This window comes from Sorex fumeus, unplaced genomic scaffold, assembly GCF_029834395.1.
Source record: "Sorex fumeus unplaced genomic scaffold, SorFum_2.1 ptg000072l, whole genome shotgun sequence".
NCBI classification, from domain to species: domain Eukaryota; kingdom Metazoa; phylum Chordata; class Mammalia; order Eulipotyphla; family Soricidae; genus Sorex; species Sorex fumeus.
Window position 1 is genome coordinate 24662428 of NW_026606129.1, and position 23291 is coordinate 24685718.

Below are 23291 nucleotides of genomic sequence, written 5' to 3' on the forward strand. Positions count from 1 at the left end.
TAAACTCTAGAAATTCCACATGGTGTATGAAGGATAGTTTATAAAGTAATTTTTTTCAAGACCTGTATATATGGGGGCCAGAGAGATAGTACAGTAGGTAGGGCACTTGCCTTATATTTGAATAAGTGATTTAATCCCTGGCACCACATATGGCTCATGAGTCCCACCAGGCATGATAAACTTTGAATACTACTAGGTGTGGCCCCAAAACAAAAGAACAACTAAATTTCCCCAAACCTATATATTTTTAACAGACAAATAAGTATAAAAATTAACATTGTGTAATTCTTTACTAATACACTTTAAGTTTTCATGAATAAATCAAGAATAAAAATGTAACATTTAGTAAGAGTTAAGCAAATTAAGGAAATTTTTAAAGGGAAATTCTAAATAGGCCTATAAATGTTAGGTGTTTTTTCTTGAGAAAGGAAAAATTCCTTTTGGCTTTATTATATTGATTTTATATTAGAAAATATAATAGATATTGCTTAGGTATTTTCATTCATAAAGTAAATTTTGTAACATTTATGAACGCTAAAAACCACCTATTTAAAAATAGACTATTAATAGACTATTAAATATAAATGAAATGTTAATTCTTTATTGAAAACCTGTAAAATCTCTTGTCAACCTCGGAGTAAATAAACCTTAATTAGTAGAAGACAACTGAAAGCATGTCAATATCAGGCACTGAGAACTTTGTTTTTAAATTATTTATGTGTTGTTTGTTTTTTTGGCCATATCTGACAGTGTTAAAGGACTGACTCTTAGCTCTGAGCACATGGATCACTCCTGGAGGGATAGGGAGACCATAAGAGGTGCTGGAGATCGCTACTTTCAAGGTTAATGCCTTCATGGCAGTCCTCTCTTCAACCCTCTGTTTTTAAAGCTCCTTTGAGACTTCCTGCAAGACTGACTTCAAGACTATGAATTCACTAAGTGGTTGCCTGTCCATGGACTCTGCCTTTTTCCTTCAAATTTTAATGATAATCCAGTTGGTATATTCTTATTGACATGTTCATGTCATTGAGTTTTTTTTCCTTCATTCTTTTCTGACTCTTTGTCTCCATTGATAAATATGCTATAAATTTTATGGCTTTCATTTGTATGTAAGTTCCACTTTAGACCTTGCTGCTTTCAAAACCCAAAATCTGACTTTAGATTTTGTCAGTTTGATTACAATGTTATCTTGGCGTTTTGCCATTGACTTTATTTTAGGTTGCCATAACTAAGTTGTTCTCAGTAAAAAAAAAAAAAAGATATTTTAAAACTCTATATTATGAGTAAGGCAAATGCCCTACCCACTGTGCTATGAATATGCCAAACACAGTAGCAAGAAGTCTAACAATGGAGACATTACTGGGCCAGCTCGAGCAAATCGATGAACAACAGGAGGACAGTGCTACAATGCTATTATGAGTAACCTGAAAATAGGACACAAATAGAGATACATGGAATTAGTGAGAGGCAAAATTCATAACCATCAGAACTAAGCATATTTAAGGTTACCTCATCTCTTCATCCTAGATTCCAGGTAATAGTACTATTGAGATACAGGTTTTAGAGTTCAAGGATTTAGATTGTTTCCATCCCAACCAACAAAGTGGGAGACAATTCAAAAATCAACTAAGAGTAGAAAACTTAAGACGGTGGTGTTTCTTACAAATGTAGAATAAAAATAATGCTCATTTGAAAAGTAAAGAAGGGAATACTTGTTCTCTCCTTACTGACTGTAAAAGAAAGTGGGGGCTTTCTTTCACAAGTACATGATATTGTTGCCTTGTGTCTTTTCATAGTCAGCATAAAAGGAATATATTGATGCTTTCTTGTCTGAGCCAGTTACAAACCTTTATGCCAAAACTAGAAAGAAAGGATTCTATAGCACATGGTTATAGCATACTTTTACCTTTCTGAAAATCTGAAAACTATAATTACCTCATATTGGAAAGAATTTGTAATCTTTACTTTTCCTGGTATATATAAAGAAAGAAAGAAAGTTATTAGTTTTCTGCTCAACATAAATCTCAAATGAGGAAGTGGGGATATTTCTCCATGTTAGACTATATACCTTACATGTGTAAGGCTATAGTTTGATGCCTGGTACCACAATATCAATAAAAAATATATTAAACATATTTTGTTATTTCCCCTCATAACAGGCACAAAAATCTATGATGACAGATGATTTATTTCCTATCTAATAAGAACATGCTTGATTATATATATGTACAGGTAATAAATTATTGCAGTTTGCAACAGAGTTTATATTCCCTGAGGTTAGCAGAGTCCCAATTTCACAATTTACATGTGATCCTATTCCTGAATATGGCATGGTGTGACTGAGGTTTGCATTTTCTAAGGTGAGAAGTATAATTCACAGCCCAGATGGGAGAATTGTCTTAAGATTCCTGGATGCAAAATTAAAAGACTTCTTTGGATCTTTGATTCCTGTAACATAATTACTTCCTAACACATTTTCAAAGGAATGGTTTTATTTTATTCTCATAAGAACACAGATACCAGTGAAGATTAATATATAAAAGGCTCAGCACTTAAGTAGGCAATATTGACACTTAATATATTCATTTATTCATTCACTTTACAAATAGTGAAAATTGGTGGCCATAACTAATTTTTCTGAAACCTCCTATCTACTTTCTGTAGAAGTCTTTTCCTTTAGGTAACGGGTTTTTCTAGAAACCTTACAGCTGAAATCAATAATTTGTGTATCCATTTCAGTTATTAAGTGATAGCACAGCGAGTAGGGCGTTTGCCTTGCACACGGCCACCAGGTCAACCTGAGTTCAATTTTTCCGCCCCTCTTGGAGAGCCCAAGCTACCGAGAGTATCTCATCCATACGGGAAAGCCTGGCAAGCTACCGGTGATGTATTTGATATGCCAAACACAGTAACAACAAGTCTCACAATGGAGATGTTACTGAGCCCGCTCCAGCAAATCGATGAACAATGGGAGGACAGTGCTACAGTGCTACAAATCCACTTTAAAATTATAATCTCATCTTTCATTAGAAATGCTTCTTGGGGCTGGAGTGATAGCACAGCAGACAGGGCATTTGCCTTTCACGTGGTCCGACCCGGGTTAAATTCCCAGCATCCCATATGGTCCCCCTAGCACTGCCAGGGTAATTCCTGAGTGCATAAACCAGGAGTAACCCCTGTGCATCACTGGTGTGATAAAAAAAAAAGTGCTTCTTATTTCCTCCAATTTCTAGAAAGCAGAAGAAGCAGTCTCACATAATACCACCTTTTCCTCCTAGAAAGATTATTCCAATGAAGATGGAGTAGGAAGAAGACAGAGGAAGAAGCTTCTAGTTGTGTTATCCAACAAATAACAGACTGTAATTTCCTTCATGATAGTTTGTTTCCTGACCAACTCTTTAAACAAGAAGCGAGTTTATTGGGTGTCTACATATCGATTGCCTCTGTGTGACAGCATCTACTGTGATATACCACATAGTAAGTCCTCAAAACATTTCCTAGAGTGAGAGATTTGGTTTCACCAAACTCATCAGTTTTGCAACTTACCCTACTGCTTCAATTTCCTTATCCATTCACTCTATTAGAAATGTACTCATCTGTGACATGTCAGTGGTGAGAACTCAGGCTGTGCCGTTGTTCACTCCTTCTGGGTAATGCCTACTTCTTCTGAACTAGGCCCATACCCAGAGAGAACTGAGGTCTCATCTAAGTCAGTGACCCAGCAACAAGATACAAAATCAAAATACAATCATATCCCCATTACCTATTGTAGTTTCTGTACTATTTGGTAGCTCACAAAGTAAAAGAAATAGGCCTAACTAGAACTCCTGACCTCCTGATTTCCTGATTCAAGTGCTAATTAGGTATCAAATCCTTTTGTTAGTATAAACATGGCAAGAAATCTTATCAGTCTGCACACCAATCTCCTCCAATGTTGCAGTCACCCACTAACCATTCCAAGATTTTATAGCAGTGGACTTCCTATCACCCTCTTTTATATGACTCCTGTCATGCTTCCCGTGATTTCATGTATGTAGGTCATAGATGATTCTTTCAGAGCTGTGTTCTTTCACTCATTTAACCTAGAGTTCTATTACTCTTTATATTATTTCAGCCATACACTCCAACAATTATAGCCTTACACCATGTCATTTTAAATGGACCAAATAAGGAAATCCTCTTTTTTTTTTTTTGAAATCCTTTCTAAGCTCTAAACAGGAGACATTTGAAGAGAACTCCCCTTACTTCATACTCACATGTTCTACATTTTGGAGTGAAATTACATTTCATCACCTTGATTCCCATTTAAGTGTCCCCATCCTTTTATTTTTCTCCAATATAAAGTTCATGACAAATCATGATAATTACGGCATACATAAACACTCCTTCCTTTATCTTGTTTATCTCCTTTCTTAATAGGTCAAACTGCAACTTTTTTTTTTTTTATTGAATCACCGTGGGAAAGTTTACAAAGCTTTCAGGTTTAGGTCTCAGTCATGCAAATATCAAACACATTTCCCTTTACCAATACTTATTTTTTACCATGAAGAACCCCAATAAAACCCCACCCCCACCCCTCCCAGTCCCTGTGGGGCAGATGAATTCTAGTTAACACTCTATCTGCTTTGATTAGATTCATTGTTTCAATAAAAGATTCACCACTATTATTTAGAGTTTACCGCCCCCCCCCCAAATCGGACATGCTGAAAAAGCATTGTGACGTGATTTGCTTTCTACAGCTGGGTTCAAGAATTAAATGTTGGTTTTGGATTTCTGCTATTTTACTTATTGACCCTGGAAGTATTTATACTGATAGTCAGATAGTTAAGAAATTGGTTTCTGTGCTCTGGAGTCGTGGCCGTGCTGGAGAGCCGCTAGTGGGGGGCAACTGGTGGCCTCGGTAGGGCGTGAAGGGCGGACCGGAACGCCCCCCTTCCCATGAGGTTTTAGTCGCCCCCACTCCCCCGGCTCATACCTGCTGTCCACAAGGCTCCCATGCGGCCGCCATCTTTCTTTCCAGAGAGGAGAAGGCGACTGGGGCAACACCCTTTCCCCTCTGGACAGACATGATGGCCTGGATTAACGCATAGTCCTTTCACTTTTCTGCTCCAAGCTGCCGGGTTCTGCATTAAGTCCCTGTGCTTCTGGGGCTGTGGCCGTGCCGGAGAGCCGCTCGTGGGGGGCAACTGGTGACCTCGGTAGGGCGTGAAGGACGGACCGGAACACCCCCCTTCCCATGAGGTTTTAGTCGCCCTCACACCCCTGGCTCATACCTGCTGTCCACAAGGCTCCCATGCGGCCACCATCCTTCTTTCCAGAGAAGAGAGGGCGAATGGGGCAACACCCTTTCCCCTCTGGCAGACTTGATGGCCTGGATTAATGCATAGTCCTTTCACTTTTCTGCTCCAAGCTGCTGGGTTCTGCATTAAGTCCTTGTGCTTCTGGGGCTGTGGCCGTGCCGGAGAGCTGCTCGTGGGGGGCAACTGGTGACCTCGGTAGGGCGTGAAGGACGAACCAGAACGTCCCCCTTCCCATGAGGTTTTAGTCGCCCCCACACCCCCGGCTCATACCTGCTGTCCACAAGGCTCCCATGTGGCCGCCACCTTTCTTTCCAGAGGGAGGAGGGCGGAAGGGACCAACACCCTTTCCCCTCTGGCAGACTTGATGGCCTGGGTTAACACATAGCCCGTTCACTTTTCTGCTCCAAGCTGCTGGGTTATGCATTAAGTCCTTGTGTTTCTGGGGCTGTGGCCGTGCTCAAAGCTTAACTATGATTTTCAGAGAGAAACGTTAGGTGGTTTACTTCCCATGGATCAGTTTATATATAGAGAGATGTCTATATATAGAGAGAGGTTAACTGGGAGGTGTAGTCCCGGCATTTTTGAGGAAAAGTCCTAGGTCCCGCGTACTCGAGCTGTGCTTGTAGAGGTTTCTGGTCACCGGGGTTCCATCTGGGGGAGGTGGGTGCGGTACCTACCCCATCTCGGACTTCCCGATGATCTTGGCTCTTTTTGGAAACTGTGTTTTTTTTTTTTCCTTCGGGATCTGTGGATCCCGCCCTCCATGTTGTTCTTCTCTTCGGCTGAATGCTGTCAAGATGGTGCTGGGGGGCGGGCTGTGGGTGTGACTTCCGCAATCTGAGGTTACCTGGGAGGTGTAGTCCCGGCATTTTTGAGGAAAAGTCCTAGGTCCCGCGTACTCAAGCTGTGCTTGTAGAGGTTTCTGGTCACCGGGGTTCCATCTGGGGGAGGCGGGTGCGGTACCTACCCCATCTCGGACTTCCCGATGATCTCGGCTCTTTTTGGAAACTGTGTTTTTTTTTTTTCCTTCGGGATCTGTGGATCCCGCCCTCCATGTTGTTCTTCTCTTCGGCCCAAACTGCAACTTTTTAAAACTAATTCTTCAGCTATTTCTGACAAGCAGACTCTCTATTGAATTTAGGTAAGGGACATAATTATTCTGATTATTGGACTTTTATGTTGCTTGGATTTGAAAGCCATATTTGCTCTTCCCACAACCCTGCTTAACTAGTTGTATAGTATCACTAAACCTCAGAAATTCTCTTTGCTTCAGTTTTATTATATTAAGACAGAGAAAATAAAGCACATATTTCAATATTTACAGTCAGAATATAATGAGTTTATAATGCAATGTATTGTACTTAATACATCTGACAAGAAGTAGCTGTTATTACAGTTATTATAAAAATATCTTGTCCTTTAAATACATAAGCTTAATTAGATAGATAAATCTTTTATGAAAACATAGTTTAAAGTATTACTCAAATGTTTATATGCAGAACATGATATGAATAATCATTTATGAAGAAAAACTTGTTTTTTATTATAATTATATTTACAAAATAGATATTTCAAAGGGCTGGAGCAATAGCACAGCAGTAGGGCATTCACGGCCGAGCTGGGTTCGATTCCTCCGCCCCTCTTGGAGAGCCCGGCAAACTACCAAGAGCATCTCGCCCTCATGGCAAAGCCTGGCAAGCTACCCGTGATGTATTTAATATGCCAAACACAGTAACAAGAGTCACGATGGAGACGTCACTGGGCCCACTCAAGCAAAATCAATGAACAACAAGAGGACAGTGACGGTGACAGGGATTCTAATGAAAAAGGCATGTATAATTTTATATGTACTGCTGTTTTAAGTGTGATCTTTGTATACTTCTTTTTGTATAATTTTCTAATTAAAAATGATTTACATTAAATATTTAGAAGTAAAGAACCTGATAGCAGGAAAAATCTTAGAGAAATCAGAAGAAAAACATTGAAATAGACTGACAATATGGTAAGAGAAATAAATTGACAATATAATGGTTTTAAGGCCAAAGAAACCCCAATCTTAACTGAGATTATTTGATAGAATTTGGTAAAATAATACTAGAATACTATTTTGCGATGTTAAATTTTATATTTAAAGTTTCAAGAATATCAAAAATATGGCTGTGAGGTCCAAACTTACATCAATAGATGAATATTATAACAGCAGTCATAACTTTATTTCTTAAAAAATAAAATATATGAGGACAAATGAAAGATATTTCAAAATAAATCAAATATTTCATTCCATTGGATATTGATAGCACAGCAGGTAAGGCGTTTGCCTTGCAAGCAGCCAACCCAGGTTTGATTTCTTCACCCCTCTAGGAGAGGCCGGCAAGTTACCGAGGTATTCCACCCACATGGCAGAGCTAGCAAGCTCCCCTGTGGCATATTTGATATGCCAAAAATAGTAACAAGTCTCACAATGCAGATGTTTCTGGTTCCCACTTGAGCAAATCAATGAACAACGGGCCAACAGTGCTACAATTATATGGTCAATTATATAAAAAGGGAAATATTATAAAGTATGTTTCGTTGAACTACTTAAAATAGAGGATAAAATGATGAAAACATAAAGAATGAGAGGTAAGTATGGTAACAAAATCAGAATCTACCATTAAGTGAGCAAAACATTTACTATCCAGATAATACCTTCTCTTCACTATGTACAGGAAATGAGATGGCAAATGATAATAGAATCTATATTGTTATAGCATATTAATTATATGAAAAGTGCAGAAATAAGCATTAGCACATAAAAAGAAAATTCCATCATTGAAATTACCAAGAAGTTCACATGCATAATTACATAGTACTTTTCCAGACTTAACACAATGAAGCTTTCAGATAGAAAAAAAAATAGACCAAAGCATATTATTATCCCCAAATCTCTAAGTAAAATTTAAATGATCTTAAGCTTCAGAAAGTTAGTAGAAGAGGAAATATAAACTTCAGAGTATCTCTAGAAGAACAATATGTTATGAATTGTATTTCTTTGGTTGTGAATTTATTTTCTCACAGTAGTTTTATTTCTAATACTTAGGTATAGGTAATATGAACAAAACAACTTATTACTTATTCATATTTCAAAGAAATTTTCTTTTTAATATTGTAAGTTTAGATTTGGGATATCTTGGCTGAAATACCTAGTAGGAAGCTCAGAACTGATAAATTCTGGAGAACAGAGATATTTTAGCAGTAATTTATTGACATTTCCAGTTAATATATTATCATTTGTGATACATTAAATAACCCTGCAATTCTGACAGTGTCAACATTTATGTTATTATTTTAAGAGTTACTGTACCCTAACACAGGCAAATATCCAAGGTCTTCTATCACTGTCTCTATTCTCTCCATTCTTCTGAATGCTTGGTAATCTGAGTTTTGTAAAACAAATCCAAGAGTTTGTCATTATTCAGTATTATATATTTTCTTATTTTGTCTCTCACATACTACAGATGAGTGAGATTATTTGTTATTTGTCTTTCTCTCTATGACTTACTTTAATTATCATGATAACCTCCAGTTCTATCCACATTGTGGTGAACAGCATGATTTCATCTTTTCTTATAGTTGCATAGTATTCCATTGTGTACATGTACAGTAATCTCTTAGCCACTCTTCTATCCTTGAAAATTTGGGTTGTTTCCAAATCTAAGCATTGTAAAGAACATAGGTATGCACATACCATTTTAAATATTTTGCTTGGGGAACAGATGCCAAGAACTAAATCACTGAGTCACGTGGATAGAAGTTGTATTCTTACTTTCTAAGGAATCTCCAAATTGTGTTCGATTCAGGCTTTGGAAGATGATATTTTACCAACAAAATTAATCTCTTTTCACCACTTAGCCACCAACACTGGTTGTTTCCAGGTTGTTCTTTGGTTTTGTTTTCAATATGCCATTCTTCCTGGTGTGAGATAATATCCTACTGTTATTTTGATTTGCATTTCCCTGATAAGTAGAGATGAACATATTCTAATTTGCCTACTGGTCCTATGTCTTCTATGGAGAAGAGTCTGTTAATCTCCTCTCGTCATATTTTGATGAAATTTTTGATTTTTTATTTTTAGGTAAGTGAGTGCTTTACGTATCATGAACATTAGGTCTTATATCTTATATCATATATCTTACATGGAGTACAAATACTTTCTACCACTCAACCTAAAAGTTACTATTATATATTAAAATTTCAACTTCTTAGTGATTTAAGTAAAGGAAGACATGCTTTTTTCTCAAGCAACATACTCTTCTCAGGTCAGCAGACCCTCTCTATAAAAGTACCATCACTCAGGGTTTCAAATTGTTCTGTACACCATCTGAGACACTTTGGCTAACAGTGAGTAAAGAACCTACCAAATCATTCACCAGCTTTTAAATTTTCTTCCAAATAGGAAGATGGTAATATTCCATTAATACTTTTATGACTACAATAAAAATCATGTCATAATACAACTTTAGCAGGGAGAGAGAATTATAATTCACCCAGGTAATTTTAAAGAAGAGACATATTAGTGAACAGGTTTAATCAGTAAAAACATGATATATATTATATTTAATTTTTTCCCTCTGTCTCAGTTATCAGTAAGTGGCTGGAAGTATTGGAGGGAAGAATGATATCTTAGCCATGTAACCAGGATTTGTATCTTAGATAGTACTGGACACTTAATAAGTATTTGTTGAATGAGTAACAAGAGCAGTTAGCACTGCCAAGTATCTCACTATGATCAAGAATAAGAAATATTAAAAGGAGACCTTTGAATCTGACACAAAGTTCATGTGTAATCACTGAAATATGTCTCAGAAATATAACAAATTGAGGTGAAGAAACGAAAAAGTCACCGAGACTGCCCTTTCCAAGTTTCACAATGAATCCCTGGGTGAGATTCAGGACAGCAGCTTGAAAAAAAATCCATATCGAAAGACAATATAGCAGGTTCGTAGGGAAAGCAAATGGAGGAAAAAGTAAAGTTTTTAAGATAAGTAATGATTATTTAATGACATTTTATAGGAAGTACTGGGATCATAAAAAAGATAAGCAGGCATTGGAACAGTGGTTCTTTTGAGATAAAGAGATGTGAATATCCGATAGGTATAAATTAAGCTATGGCTGTTCATGAAAGAGAAAAATATTGAAGAAAGAGTTTGTGTAAAGGTCCCCTTTATATTGAACAAACTGAAACAAGATCATATTCAGAGCAGGCATTTGAGGAAAGGACTTGAAGCAGAACAGAATTTAGAACAGCCTGTATAAGATGAAGCTATTGCAGATTAGTTGAATGAGTAACATTGAGAATGAATGTTAAGTTGAAGATGAAATTTTAAATGGCAAAGCAGACACTCATCCCCAAAGATATTAAGAAGCATCTATAAAATGTAGTTATTCAATATTGTGATCCTATAAACCTGATAAATAGCCAAATCTGGAGCCCAGGAAATACTAGCAGAGGACACTTTCTCATATCTAACAAAGTGCATAATATTTGCTCTACACAAAACAAGAAATCTAAAACTGTCATTGACTAATTCAGTGCAATTATTGGGAATAAAATGAAAATGTAATTGTGAAACAACTCTCATGGCCAATTTAAAATCTACTATTATTTGGCAATGGGCCAGAGCGATAGCATAGCGGGTAGGGCATTTGCCTTGCACATGGCCGATCTGGTTTCGGACACACTCGGAGAGCCCAGCATCCTACAGAAAGTATTCCACCTGCCCAGCAAAGAGTGGCAAGCTACCTGTGATGTATTCTACATGTAAAAACAATAACAAAAAGTCTCACAATGGAGATGTTACTGATGCCTGCTCGAGAAAATCGATGAACAATGGGAGGACAGTGACAGTGATTATTGGGCAATATTATGAGGCTAAAATTGATTCACTAACTTAAAATATATAGTGAAGTTTACTATGGAACTTTTAAGAGGTTTGGGGCTTTGTAAATTACAATATTAGTAATAGCTTTAAATTTTTTCTTCTTAAATTAATTTAATTTATTTTGGAGATAGGGTCTCCCAAGCAATACTCGGGGAGTCAGGAGGGTACTCCAGGGAATTCTTAGTCAACTGAACTAGACACTGAATTCCAAGGCCAGGTGAAGAGGTATTGTTTTAGTATGGGAACTTCAGAGTTATACCCAATGATATTTGGTTAGTGGGTGGGATCAATCAGATTAGGGTCAGGCTTATGCCTTATTGTCCCTAAACTGTTTTATACTTGCTGAGCCCTCTACTATATTTAGGACTCCTAATGAGCTCTTTAAAGTAAAGAAAAAGAAAGTAGATAGTGTTTGCATTTTGCTAAAATATAAAGATAAAACTTCTTTGAATATTTGCAATTCTGCACCTTGGTTCATTGATAGAATTTGAAATGTCTCAGCAATTATGATATCTAAAAAAAGAAATGTAATATTAAGTACAGGAATATTTTAGGCTCCTCATCATTATTAACATATGACAATGCAATCCTAAGTCACTGTAGCTCAAGATTCACATCTGCTTGTAAAATAGACAGAAATAAACTCTCAGAAAAAGTGCTAATATTGAAAGATTTAAGAAAAATATACTTGAATTTAGAAAAACTGAACTCATTTTCAGCTGGCAATCAGAATGCTAGTGGAAATTATAGAAAACGATGCCTTCTAGTGAATCCACATTAATAAAGAAATTATGAATCATATTAAAACAAATGACTGAAAATATAGTACTTGACCATAAAAATCCCTTTAATAGGTTATTATAACTGAGATTTAGTTACTAAAGTGCTATAAAATTAAAGTACCATACTACTATAGCACTGTCATCCCATTGTTCATTGATTTGCTCAAGCAGGCACTAGTAACATCTCCAATATGAGACTTGTTGTTACTGATTTTGGCATATTGAATACACCACAGGGAGCTTTCCAGGCTCTGCTGTGTGGGCAGGATACTCTCGGTAGCTTGTCAGGCTCTCCAAGAGGGGTGGAGGAATCAAACCTGGGTCAGCCGCATGCAAGGCAAACGCCCTACCTGCTGTGCTCATCCCAGTGATTTTTGGCAAGACAGACAGTTCAATACAAAGACCCAAGAATGCAGTGCTATTTGGACTCTAGGAGACCAAGAATTATCCAGGCTACCTTAGTAGTACTTAGGGGAACTCCAGGGCTATACCTGGTCATACTTAGGGCGTATGTAATACCAGAGAGCAAACCAGAGGCAGTCACATGCAAGATAAATACCTTAATTCCTGTAGGTCACTCAAACACCCCCCTACGATATGTTTAATATAGACCTGAATTCTTAAAAATTGATATGAAGCACTTTTTAACTTTAATCAAAGTTGAAATACAAGTTGCAAAGAATATGACACATTTGAGGTGGAGATTATTACTATTAGTGATGATTTAAGCAACAGTCTCTTTACTAGTTATGACATTCCAGCATTCTCTTAGAAAGTATTCATGATAGAACTCTTACAACTTGTTTCATTTTTCTGAAAAAAATGGGAACTCATAAAATAAGAAGTAAATAAATTATAATGAAAGGATGATTTGTTTTCCTTCAAAACACATGCCTGGAAATTTTATTCTTTTAGACCTTCATGATTTCCAAAGAGATATGACAAGTCATCCTAAAACTAAATCTGTTATCTATTTTTGTTTGTTTTGGTGCCATACCTGGTGGTCCTCAGGGCATACTTCTGGCTCTGTGCTTAGTGATCACTCCTGGCAGACTCAAGGGATCATATACGATGTTAGTATTAAACCCTGGTCATCCATGAGCAAGGCAAACACCCTAGCTGTGGACTATTCCTTCAGCTCCCAAACCATTCTATTTTGAAACATATATTAATCTCATAGACATACATAAAGCCATATCCATGATATCAGCACCAGAGTTTTATTCCAGATACATTAACTATTGCTCACTGCTTGGCAGAATCATAAAGAACATACTTCACTATGTTCTCTATGTACTTACACTCAACAAAATATTAAAATAATTTATTACTATCATAATTTATTAGACTATTGATACGAAGAGTTAACCTCAAAGATTCATTGTTTATTTTAAAGACAAAGCAATGACATAAAATCTTTGAAATTCTTTTCAAATGGATCAAACGTTGATGCCCTTGTATGTTCTGTTCACTGAAGGTGTCATGAGAGGAACGTTGTATGTTGACATACAATGCCTCACTGTCTATCTCCCGATTCTCTCTGCTCACTTTATGCTCTAACTATTGGAAGCAAAGAAACAGACTTTCAGTTTTAATGGGTTACCTCTTTGTTAGTGGGAATTTATGAAATAGAAACCTGTAACTATGCATCCCTAAGAGACTCTGATAATCAGTGTACTCATTCAGTTGGCACATTTTTGTTTCCTTCAGATTATAAAAATTGAGATCTTTCTAACATTATTTGATTATATCATTCCTCTCGAGATTGCTTGCTATTATTACTTTAAACCCTTTATTATTCTGAAATGTGTGTCTATTATTAAAATATTCCATTTGATTTACAAGAATGAAAAAGGTGTTGCAGTGTTTTGCTGCTCAAAACAAAACAAGTTGACATCACATCACAGCATATTTGGAAAAATAGTTTAGCTTTTAGGTTTTAAATTATCAAAGGATGAGGTAAAAAAAATCATTAATAATATAGAATTTCCAAACTCAGTAAATGGATAACATGATTCATTGTTCAGAGATGACAAGACAAAATGAAAAGACAAAAATTGGAAAGGTATAAAAGTACAGAGACTGGAAACTCTCAAACCTATGCATGGAAACCTACGTTGCTATAATCACAATGTAATTGGCAGTATTAATTTATAGGAAGATGCCTTTCAGAGTACCAAATTAGCCTAATCAAATTAGAAAATTATTAATGGTTCTGACAGCTTTCCCAAAGGAACATAACAGGGTATATAACTACAAAAGTTACTTTAGCATTTGCATAAAATTATTTATTTATTTTCACATCAAATGTGAGTATCACTATAGGTCCTATCTTGGATAATATTTTAGAGCAAGCTCAAAATTAGGGTTTTATTAGTGTTCCTTTAACATTGTGGTTTATTGATCATACATTCATTCCATTCATATTGTCCCTCTGTAAATATCACAGATAGACTTATGATAGACTGTATGATAGACTTAACAGTAGCTGTTTCCCTTTTTATGTGAAAGAAGAAAAAACTATTTGTGGTAGAATATCAGATTCTGAGTCAATTGTGGCTAGCTAATAATTCAGTTTAACCACCTATAAGATACTTGACTCTAAATTTAAAAAATTGACATTTCTTAGTTTTGCTTCTACTTTAAAACATTGTAAATATAGCTAGTTAAATACTTGTAAAAAGAAACAAATTAGAAATTGAAGATACCATTTTTAATTCAATATGCTATTGTTTCAACACAAGAATTTCTTATGTACATTAGTAAGAAAAAATTAAAAGCTTTCCTTAAAAGGGCACAGAAATGTAAATCACATTATTTGTGATAGAACTTTTATCTCGATTATTTGGTTTTCTAAAATTATGTTAAATATGCAGAAAAATCCTAATTAAGAAAAATTTTATATATTTTTAGTGCCACCTATAAAGTACTTCATTCTACTGACTTTCTTCAGTTTTAGGTGGATCATTGTAAACTTTTGAAAATTTACATTAAGATAACATTTTTTTCAGTATTTTTTTTCTTTGGACCCAGCAGTGCTCAGGGCATACTTCTGGCTTTGTGTTCAGGGATCACTCCAGGTATACTTGGGGAACCCTACAGGGTGCCACGTTGTCCTTGCACAAGGCAAGCACCCTAACCACTGTACTATCTTTCTGGCCCCACCCAACTTTTAATCTAAAATGAGGAAACATTTTTACTTTCCCAATATAATCTTCTCAGTTTATTTTACACTGATATTTTTCTTATAAAGTTAACAAAGTATATGTTGGTATCAGATAAATTTATGGTTAATAAAAACTATATTTATGCCAAAATTGCAAATTTTATAAATACCAAAATTAACAAGAATTTTAAAAATGGTGTATTGAAAATAAAAAAAAATCTAAAGCCATAGTCATCTTGTTGGGGCACTAAAATATTCTATTAATTCTTTTAAAGATACCTATTAGCCAACAACAGAGCTGTACTGACTTTATTCAAGAGAGAACAATGGCAAGTATATTTATAATGTGATAGCTTATTCTGCTGTTTTAAGGGCAACTTTTAGTTTTCCTATATGTTAGATGAATAGTGCTATATATCTAAATTATCTACTTATCAACAAGACAGAAAGATATAATTATTTACTTGTTAAAAAATGTATAGGGTTTCTGCTTTGTTTTAGGCAAGGCATGCATTTGTAGGAAGGCTGGAGCGATAGCACAGCGGTAGGGCGTTCGCCTTACAAGCGGCCAACATGGCCGACCCGAATTCGATTCCTCCGCCCCTCTCGGAGAGCCTGGCAAGCTACCGAGAGTATTCGATATGCCAGACACAGTAACAACAAAGTCTCCAATGGAGACGTTACTGGGCCCGCTCGAGCAAATCGGCGATCAACGGGAGGGCCTTTACCTTTTTAGGGCCTAGAAATATTAATAAAATAAACTAAAAAAATAGTGTTGATGAGGATATGGAGAAGGTGAAAGCACTGGAAATAGACACTCCACATATATTCTCATAGCAAAATTTTTCACTGTAAGAAAAGAGAGAAACCCAAGTAGCCATGGATAGAAGAATTTACATGCAAAAAAGTGGCATATGATAGAATAGTTTTTCTTCCAGAAAAAAAGATAAATTCTGACACTTCCTACAAAATGAATAACATTTAAGGATATTTGAAATGGAATAAGCCAATCCAAAAATCAAAAACAAAAAGATAAACATAAATACTGTATGCTTTCTCTTGCATGAAATAATAGAGTATATAATATCATGGAGCTGGAAAAGTAGGATAGTAATTGCAGGATTTGGGAAGAAAAAGAGTAGAGATTCCTTAAGGGTATAGATTTTAGTTTTACAGCATAAAACTATTTCTGAAATACATTTTGATAGCTTCTCAATACTACAAATGTACTTAATATTATGACTAAACTGCAAATTTTTAAATGGTTAAGTTGAAGAAGGTAAATATTCTCCAACACGCACAGAAGCACTGGTGGGTCTTGTAAGAGAAAAGCAGATATGAATTATGCTCACACAGAACACAATGTGAAGATAACGGTGAGGTTGCAATGATGTATCCACCAAGAGAGTAATGATAACACCCAACAGAAACTGGAGAAGACAAGGGAAAAATTCTATTTAAGTCTTCTGAGGGGGCATAGCTTTGCAGAGAATTTGATTTGTTTTCTATGACACCCATTACAGATTTCTGGCCTCCAGAATGGTAAATCAATGCATATATGATCCATTACCACAAAATTTGTGATAATTTGGTTCAGTAGAATAGTATCAAAAGTAATTTGGTGACTGAAAGGAAGTAAGATCTACAATGTAATATTTGTGTTGAACCGGGCAATCTGTGTTATCAACATTTTGTAAATAAGGACACTAAAGCAAAGAGATGCACAATAAATAATTAAACTCCCCCACCTTTAGAAGAACAAAGATTCAAATTCATGCATTCTCTCCTGAGCTCACATTCGTAAATGTTACTCCATGTTCAATCCCTAGTTTGTTTCTGTGACTTCTATGCCAGTTTTTACTATAAACACAAAATTTTTAACACCTGAAAACTAAATGCAGTAATCAAAAATTGTACTCTTTAGATTCTAAGTGACCCAAATAGGGTTGGAACACTGACTAATTCCTGGAAGTTGTTAAAAAATAAACATGGTTTTAAAATGTTGATTTTTCTGGATACCTTCTGGGGTTTCTTATATTTATTCCCCTGTTAAGAAAAAAAAACTAAAAGTTAGACACTATAGAAATATTTTATTAATGTTTTCATTTTAGTTGAAAATAGAGAAATCACATTTCAGTTGAATGATCATTAAATAAGAAAAATCTTAAACACATGTAATTAATGTGTTAGAACTCATTGTAAGAAGTGCAGTGAACACTGTAGTAATAATACTAGAATACATGAAAAGGTCATGAAAAAACTATGCAAAGACTATCTGACATCATGCAATGAGAATCCCTTAGGAAAATCCTCAAATTTAATTTCCTTCACTATACTATGTTATTTCTTTTCATGGGGGAGAGATGTGCCTAATGGACTATCAAACTATGGCAATATCAGAATGTTTGCTGGAAGACGGGCTATTTAATTACATGAGATGAAATTAGTAACTGTCCTTTACTGCAACACTCACACTAAAAGACATGTTTAGGAATTCTGCATGCTTGCTTGTTTTTGTAAGATGTAATTTTATAAATAGATTTTGGAAGTGTCCCATTATGTTCCAAATAAGGCAAAAATCAAACATGAGGTTGGATGACATTGCATGCAAAATAATAAAATCATTAAACCATCAAATAATTTCTATCCCAAACTAGCAACATGTTCTATCTAACTCACCAGTGGGTTAGAAACAAGGTAATCTTTGAAATTCATGATCAACCACGTCTAAAATGGATAAAGAATTTAAAGAAATTTTAGTCATTTCTGCCTCTTGACTATCTTAAGCTTCTCTCTCATTGCAATTTCATTTTAAGTTTAAAGACTGGTTAATTCCATAAGAGGGATTAATTAATTTTAACCATACCTAGAAGATATCAAATAAATATATTTCAAGTAATTGATTTTTAAAAATGATCCTCATCATGTTATCCATTTGTTTGAAAAATTAATTATGCTAACCAATTGCAGGAAGGTACTCTATAAAATCTAATTTATGTTTATAAAGACAAAATGACTGCTAAATTTTTAATCCACAGACTTTATTTCATAAATTTTCACTTTAAAGTTCTAGTCAACAACCAAAAAAAACTACCTTGAGTTCTAAACTCTTGAAACATTCAAAATTATAAATCATAAATTTTTCTTCAGTGTTAGTTAAATTCAATCTGTGATATCAGTGCAATTCAAATATTTATATGTTTAAATCACTTTTTAGTGCTCTTGTTGTCTAAACGACCAGAAGAGTCAAAATATCAGCTCTGAAATATAAATCTATAAGTGAATATTTGTAAAACACAGCAGCATATTATATTTAGTTGATACAAAGTTAACCCATTATGTAACAATTTTTTTCTACTTCATAAGTTCAAAATTTATTATGTTAGTATTTTACTAGTAAGGTAAAAATGTTAACCATTATAACAATCTTGTCATTTCCGAAATGTTAACCAAACCTCTAAACAATTTATTATTATGTTGTTTATGGTTCTGCTAAACACTTGGATATTGAGATTACATTAAAAATTTTAAATTTAAAAACTCTTTTCAGTGAAATAAATGTTATTTTTTAAGCTTCAAGAGAAAGATAAAAGAATTATATTTTATGCAGTGCTTTTGACTACCAGAAAACACAATTCAAAACAAAAACAAAAGATAAATTATGGCATTAATTATTGGCTTAATGTGACAGAGTAGTGTAGTTTGGCATGAAAGCAGTCAAATGCCATGTAAGAGCTACAAAAGAGAGTATATTTAGCTTCTCAAAAATTTTGTATTTCCCAAAGCTGCTTTCACATTTGAGATATTAATACCATTAGTGTCCCAATGGAATTGCACACTTCAATTTGATAATTTCATTCATGTGCCGACAAATCACATCTGTGACTTAAAACTTATCACTAACCCCAAACAAGCATAATTACAGCATGTGAAGAAATGTAACAAATGCCTTCTCTTTGTTTCTGCTTTTGGTTTTAAATCCGCAAAATCTCTCAACAGGTAATAATTCAATTTGTCTGAGAAACTCATTTGTAATGGATTTTTAAAAATGGATAAGAAATACTAGAATATGTCTTCTCAGCTACCTTCATATGCTTTGCAATAAGAAATGCAAAATCTTAATTATATTTCAAATCAAATAACTGTAAATTAGATGTGAATGTTCTAAATGGGATTGCTATTGTAAATGCAACTCTACGTTTTGTTGAATTGAAAACATTTTTCATTATTGAACTTCTGATGTACCTAATAAATAGCATATCACAACAGGAGGTGTAATGTTTTGAAAATACTGTTGAAAGTACAAAAGTAAATTTAAAACAAGTTGTTACTATGTCTTAATAGAAATTCAACATCATTAGAATCGAAGTGTTAATTATAAGTTGATAAAATATAAGCATGTTCATTTAGAGCTCAGAATAACTATATAGTTAGTATAATTCTGCACTATCTGAGCTATTATAGTTATATTATCTATAGTTATGTAAAATAGGCTTGCATTAGATACATTTAGAAGCTATGAATCACAGTAAAAGAAGAAGTTTGATCCAGTAATATTGATTTATAATAAAAGGGATCAAGAAATAAACATCAAGGGGAATACCAAGACCACAGAATTTAGTCCTTTCTAGAGCTTACAAGTCTAGTCAGATAAAAGTCACACAATTTCCATTTGATCTCACTTCTCAAATTTAACATTTGTACCATAGTTTGGAATGGCTGCAGATTAATCAATCTATGACATTGACATCATCATACTAATGTGTCAAGGTAGTCAAGGGGTCATTTTTTCATTTTTCAAGAATCTTATAGATGTTTACTGGTTCTTAGACCATCTTTGGAGTCCAGCAATGTTGAGATTCCAAACACAAACTCTGGAACTTTTCCAGATTATTATCTCTGCCTTTCTTTCCTTATTGACAAATTGAAAATTATGCCATCTGGAAGTTGTTATGCATTTGCAGAGACTGGGAAGTCCTGACATACTACTTGGTGAGCAGTGAATGGGATGGAACATAAATGTTAGGGGTTATCATTATTATTCCTACTAACAGCATTACCAGTCAATGACCCCAAAGGCCCCTTAGCACTTTGTCATAGAGGAGCATTAGTCCAGGAGTTGTAAATTTTGGATGGTCCCTTTCTGGTAACACTGCGTGCTTCCAACACTTCATTTACTTACATATTAAATAATAAATTAACTCAAGATGTTTGTCCATCCCCCAAGTCTGCATTTTAGCTCCATGAATAGAGTGCTTAAGTTAATTTCTGAGGAACATCTGGAAGAAAATGTGAAGAAATTGCAGCAAACCCCAGACACACTCTACTGCATCAATCTACATAATTTGAAATGACCCATATTTGCCTTTCATGCTTAGAGACCAGAGTATCAGAGTGAATTACACAGCACAGGGAAAGGGAGGTATAGAAGCCCAGAGGGAGATGCACCTTTCCAGTTAATTTCTAGAACCAGGTTGAAACAGAATTGACACATAAAAGACCCATTTAACACACTAGCTAGTAAGTACCCTTGAGAAAACAGAAATTCACACACAACCTCATCACAACCCCATAAACACAGGAGTGTCACAGAAAATCTCTAGCTGGAGGGTCCATAACTTATACCTACACAATATCGGATATTCTTAGAAGTCAGTTCAAGGTTCCAGAATTTGGAGTTGTTCAAGCAACCAGGAACTGCCAATCCCTCGTTCAAAATTGTAAACCAGTTTAGACGAAAACATTCATAAGCACAGTCTCAAGAAATAAATATGTGATGGAGACAAATCTTACTTGTAAAGGGGGGAAGGAAGACGTCTGAAATTGGGTATTTCACAAGAGGTGACACCATACTGGGTGAGACAGTGTCTCTGGCCCAATTCATTCTCCTAATAATACTCCCCAAATGCAAGATGTCACAAAGTCACGGATTTCCGCCCCAAGGGTACCAATAGAAAGGTAAAAAGTTATGCTAGATAAACCGGGAGGATGATCAAATTCAAAGGCACTGGCAAAACTCAGCCTTCAAAATCCACCCCAAATTTGACACTGATTTCCACCGGAGGAAGGATTCCTACAAGTCATTGACTTCTCACACTGCTCTTAAGTGCTATGCGTCCCAAAGAGCTTTCAAAAAGAAAAAGATAAAGACAGAAGAAAGAAAGGAAAGGAAATTGAAGAAATAACAAAGCTGCCCCCCTCTGCTTTCTTATCCCAATAACTTTGCCAGGGTTTGGAAGAAAGACCCTCTCCGCAAGCACCCAATAGGAGAAATCCAAAGGGTGTCCAACCTCTGTACCCAGTCCATAACTGAGGGCAGAGCCCACGGACCCTCTCGCCCCACTGCCACTTCTTCCTGCCCTTTGACAACGCTTGAGGTTTGGAAACCCTCATGCTCAGCGCTCTCTACTTTGACCCAGCAGCCCCACATCTCTTCCTGTCTCAGTGCTGGAGAGGCAGAGCTGCTGGTGGTGCCTGGTGATGTGGGGTCCAGGGAAGAGCGAAGTGGTCCGGGGTCCGGTCCTGCGAATTCCATTCCGCATGCTCCAGCCCACAAGCTTTGCATCCCTCCCGCAGGGGCAAATCCCCAGCTAACTCTGCAGCAGGAGCTCAGCCCCATCTTCTGCGCGCAATTTACCTTGGTTAGGCTGAGCTTTCGGCATCCCCAGTAGCTTTTCTCTCCTTCCTCCCACCGAGCCCTTCATCCTCCTGCTGGCAGAAGCCCTGCGCCCTGGTCCAGGCATCCGGCAGGAGCGGCCGCCCGGGCTGTGGGTCCCCGGGGCGCGCGGCTGCTGGTCGGCAGCTTTGGCGGCTGTGTTTGCAGCCAGGCGTTGAGCGGCAGCCACAGAGAATGGTCCCCGAAGCGCTGCGCTGGCTGTCCCTTGGGCGCAGGCTGGAGGTGGCAGTCTGAGCGCCTCTGCCTCCGCCTCGCTGCGCCCCCAGTGCTCCGCACGCGTCCCGAGCCCCAGCCAGCCTCAGGTGCACTCAGCTGGGGTGAGGATGGTAGGGAGGGGCCGACCCCAGGGTTCAGGGAGACTAGGAGAGGGATGAGAGGCAAGAAGGAAAGCAGGGCAGGAATTAGCCTTGATAGAGTGAGTGAGTGGAGGGTGTGTGTTTATGAGAAACGCACAGCTGAGTAATGTTTCCAGAAATTAGAGACGCAGAGAATGGAGTTCTAGTGAGCTGCTTTGGGAGAACCTGAAACGGGGTCTTACTTGATATTTAGGTCCCCCTGCTGGTTTGGGGACTGGCATCTGACAGTCACTTCGCCCTACATCCCAGACAGCCCTTCACATGCTTACTTTTGTTTACGTTTACCTCAAACACTTCAGTGAGAAACTCCAGCAAATAGATAGGGAAATTCTATGTACCACTTTTAAAGAACTCTACTGGGATTTTCTTCCCCGTCTGTTCAGTCATACTTGACTCTCTGGCTCTGGCTCTCGCCCTGCGTGTAAAGGAGTACATTTGAGATCCTTGCTAGAGTTCATATTCTGGTTGATTACATATGGGTTAGTTAGGGCCTAGGATTCTGGATTTCTAAAGGTGAGGCAAAATACAGTCAAAATAAACCTGCTTTCTAACATCAGCTGAGACAGGAACTATTTGGAACATAATATGAAATAACAAGTCACTAAGGACTGTTTTTCCATAGAGTTTGGTATGGTATGGAGGACAAATGATATTAAATATAAACCCAGTGTAAAGGGGAAAAATACCTGCCAGATAAATACACTACTGTTATTACTGTTATTAATAGTCTCTATTAAATCAAATACTAGAACTGCTAGTGGTAATGATAGTGAGGAAATATTTATAACTCACCAATCCATAGGTTCTCAAGAATAGCTCTAAAAATGCCAGCAGTGACTGTTCCACAAACACACCATCAGCTAGAGAAAAGATGCTCTAAGGGGCAGTCTAGTCCTCTTTTGAGTCAGTTATTGACTGGCAGACATGGAGCAGTTATTGTGTACACTATCAAGCAAGCAAATTACTTATCATGCTAAAAAACAAACCTAGAATATCACACACCAAGAAAAAGAGAAATATTGCATATGCCTGTGCACGTGCATGTATGTGTGTGTGCATGCACTCACGCTCACACACACATACACACACA

General features: G+C 36.4%; 1 protein-coding gene across 1 annotated transcript in view; it reads right to left on the reverse strand.

The window, feature by feature from the left end:
- The window catches only part of LOC130037470 (zinc finger matrin-type protein 3-like), a 215914-nt gene extending 193803 nt beyond the window's left edge, over positions 1-22111 (reverse strand). Inside the window, exon 1 of the mRNA XM_056129311.1 lies at positions 21807-22111. Within this exon, the coding sequence (XP_055985286.1) occupies positions 21807-21912 (106 nt within the window). The 5' untranslated portion in view covers positions 21913-22111. The remainder of the gene's footprint in view (positions 1-21806) is intronic.
- Positions 22112-23291: the final 1180 nt, after the last annotated feature.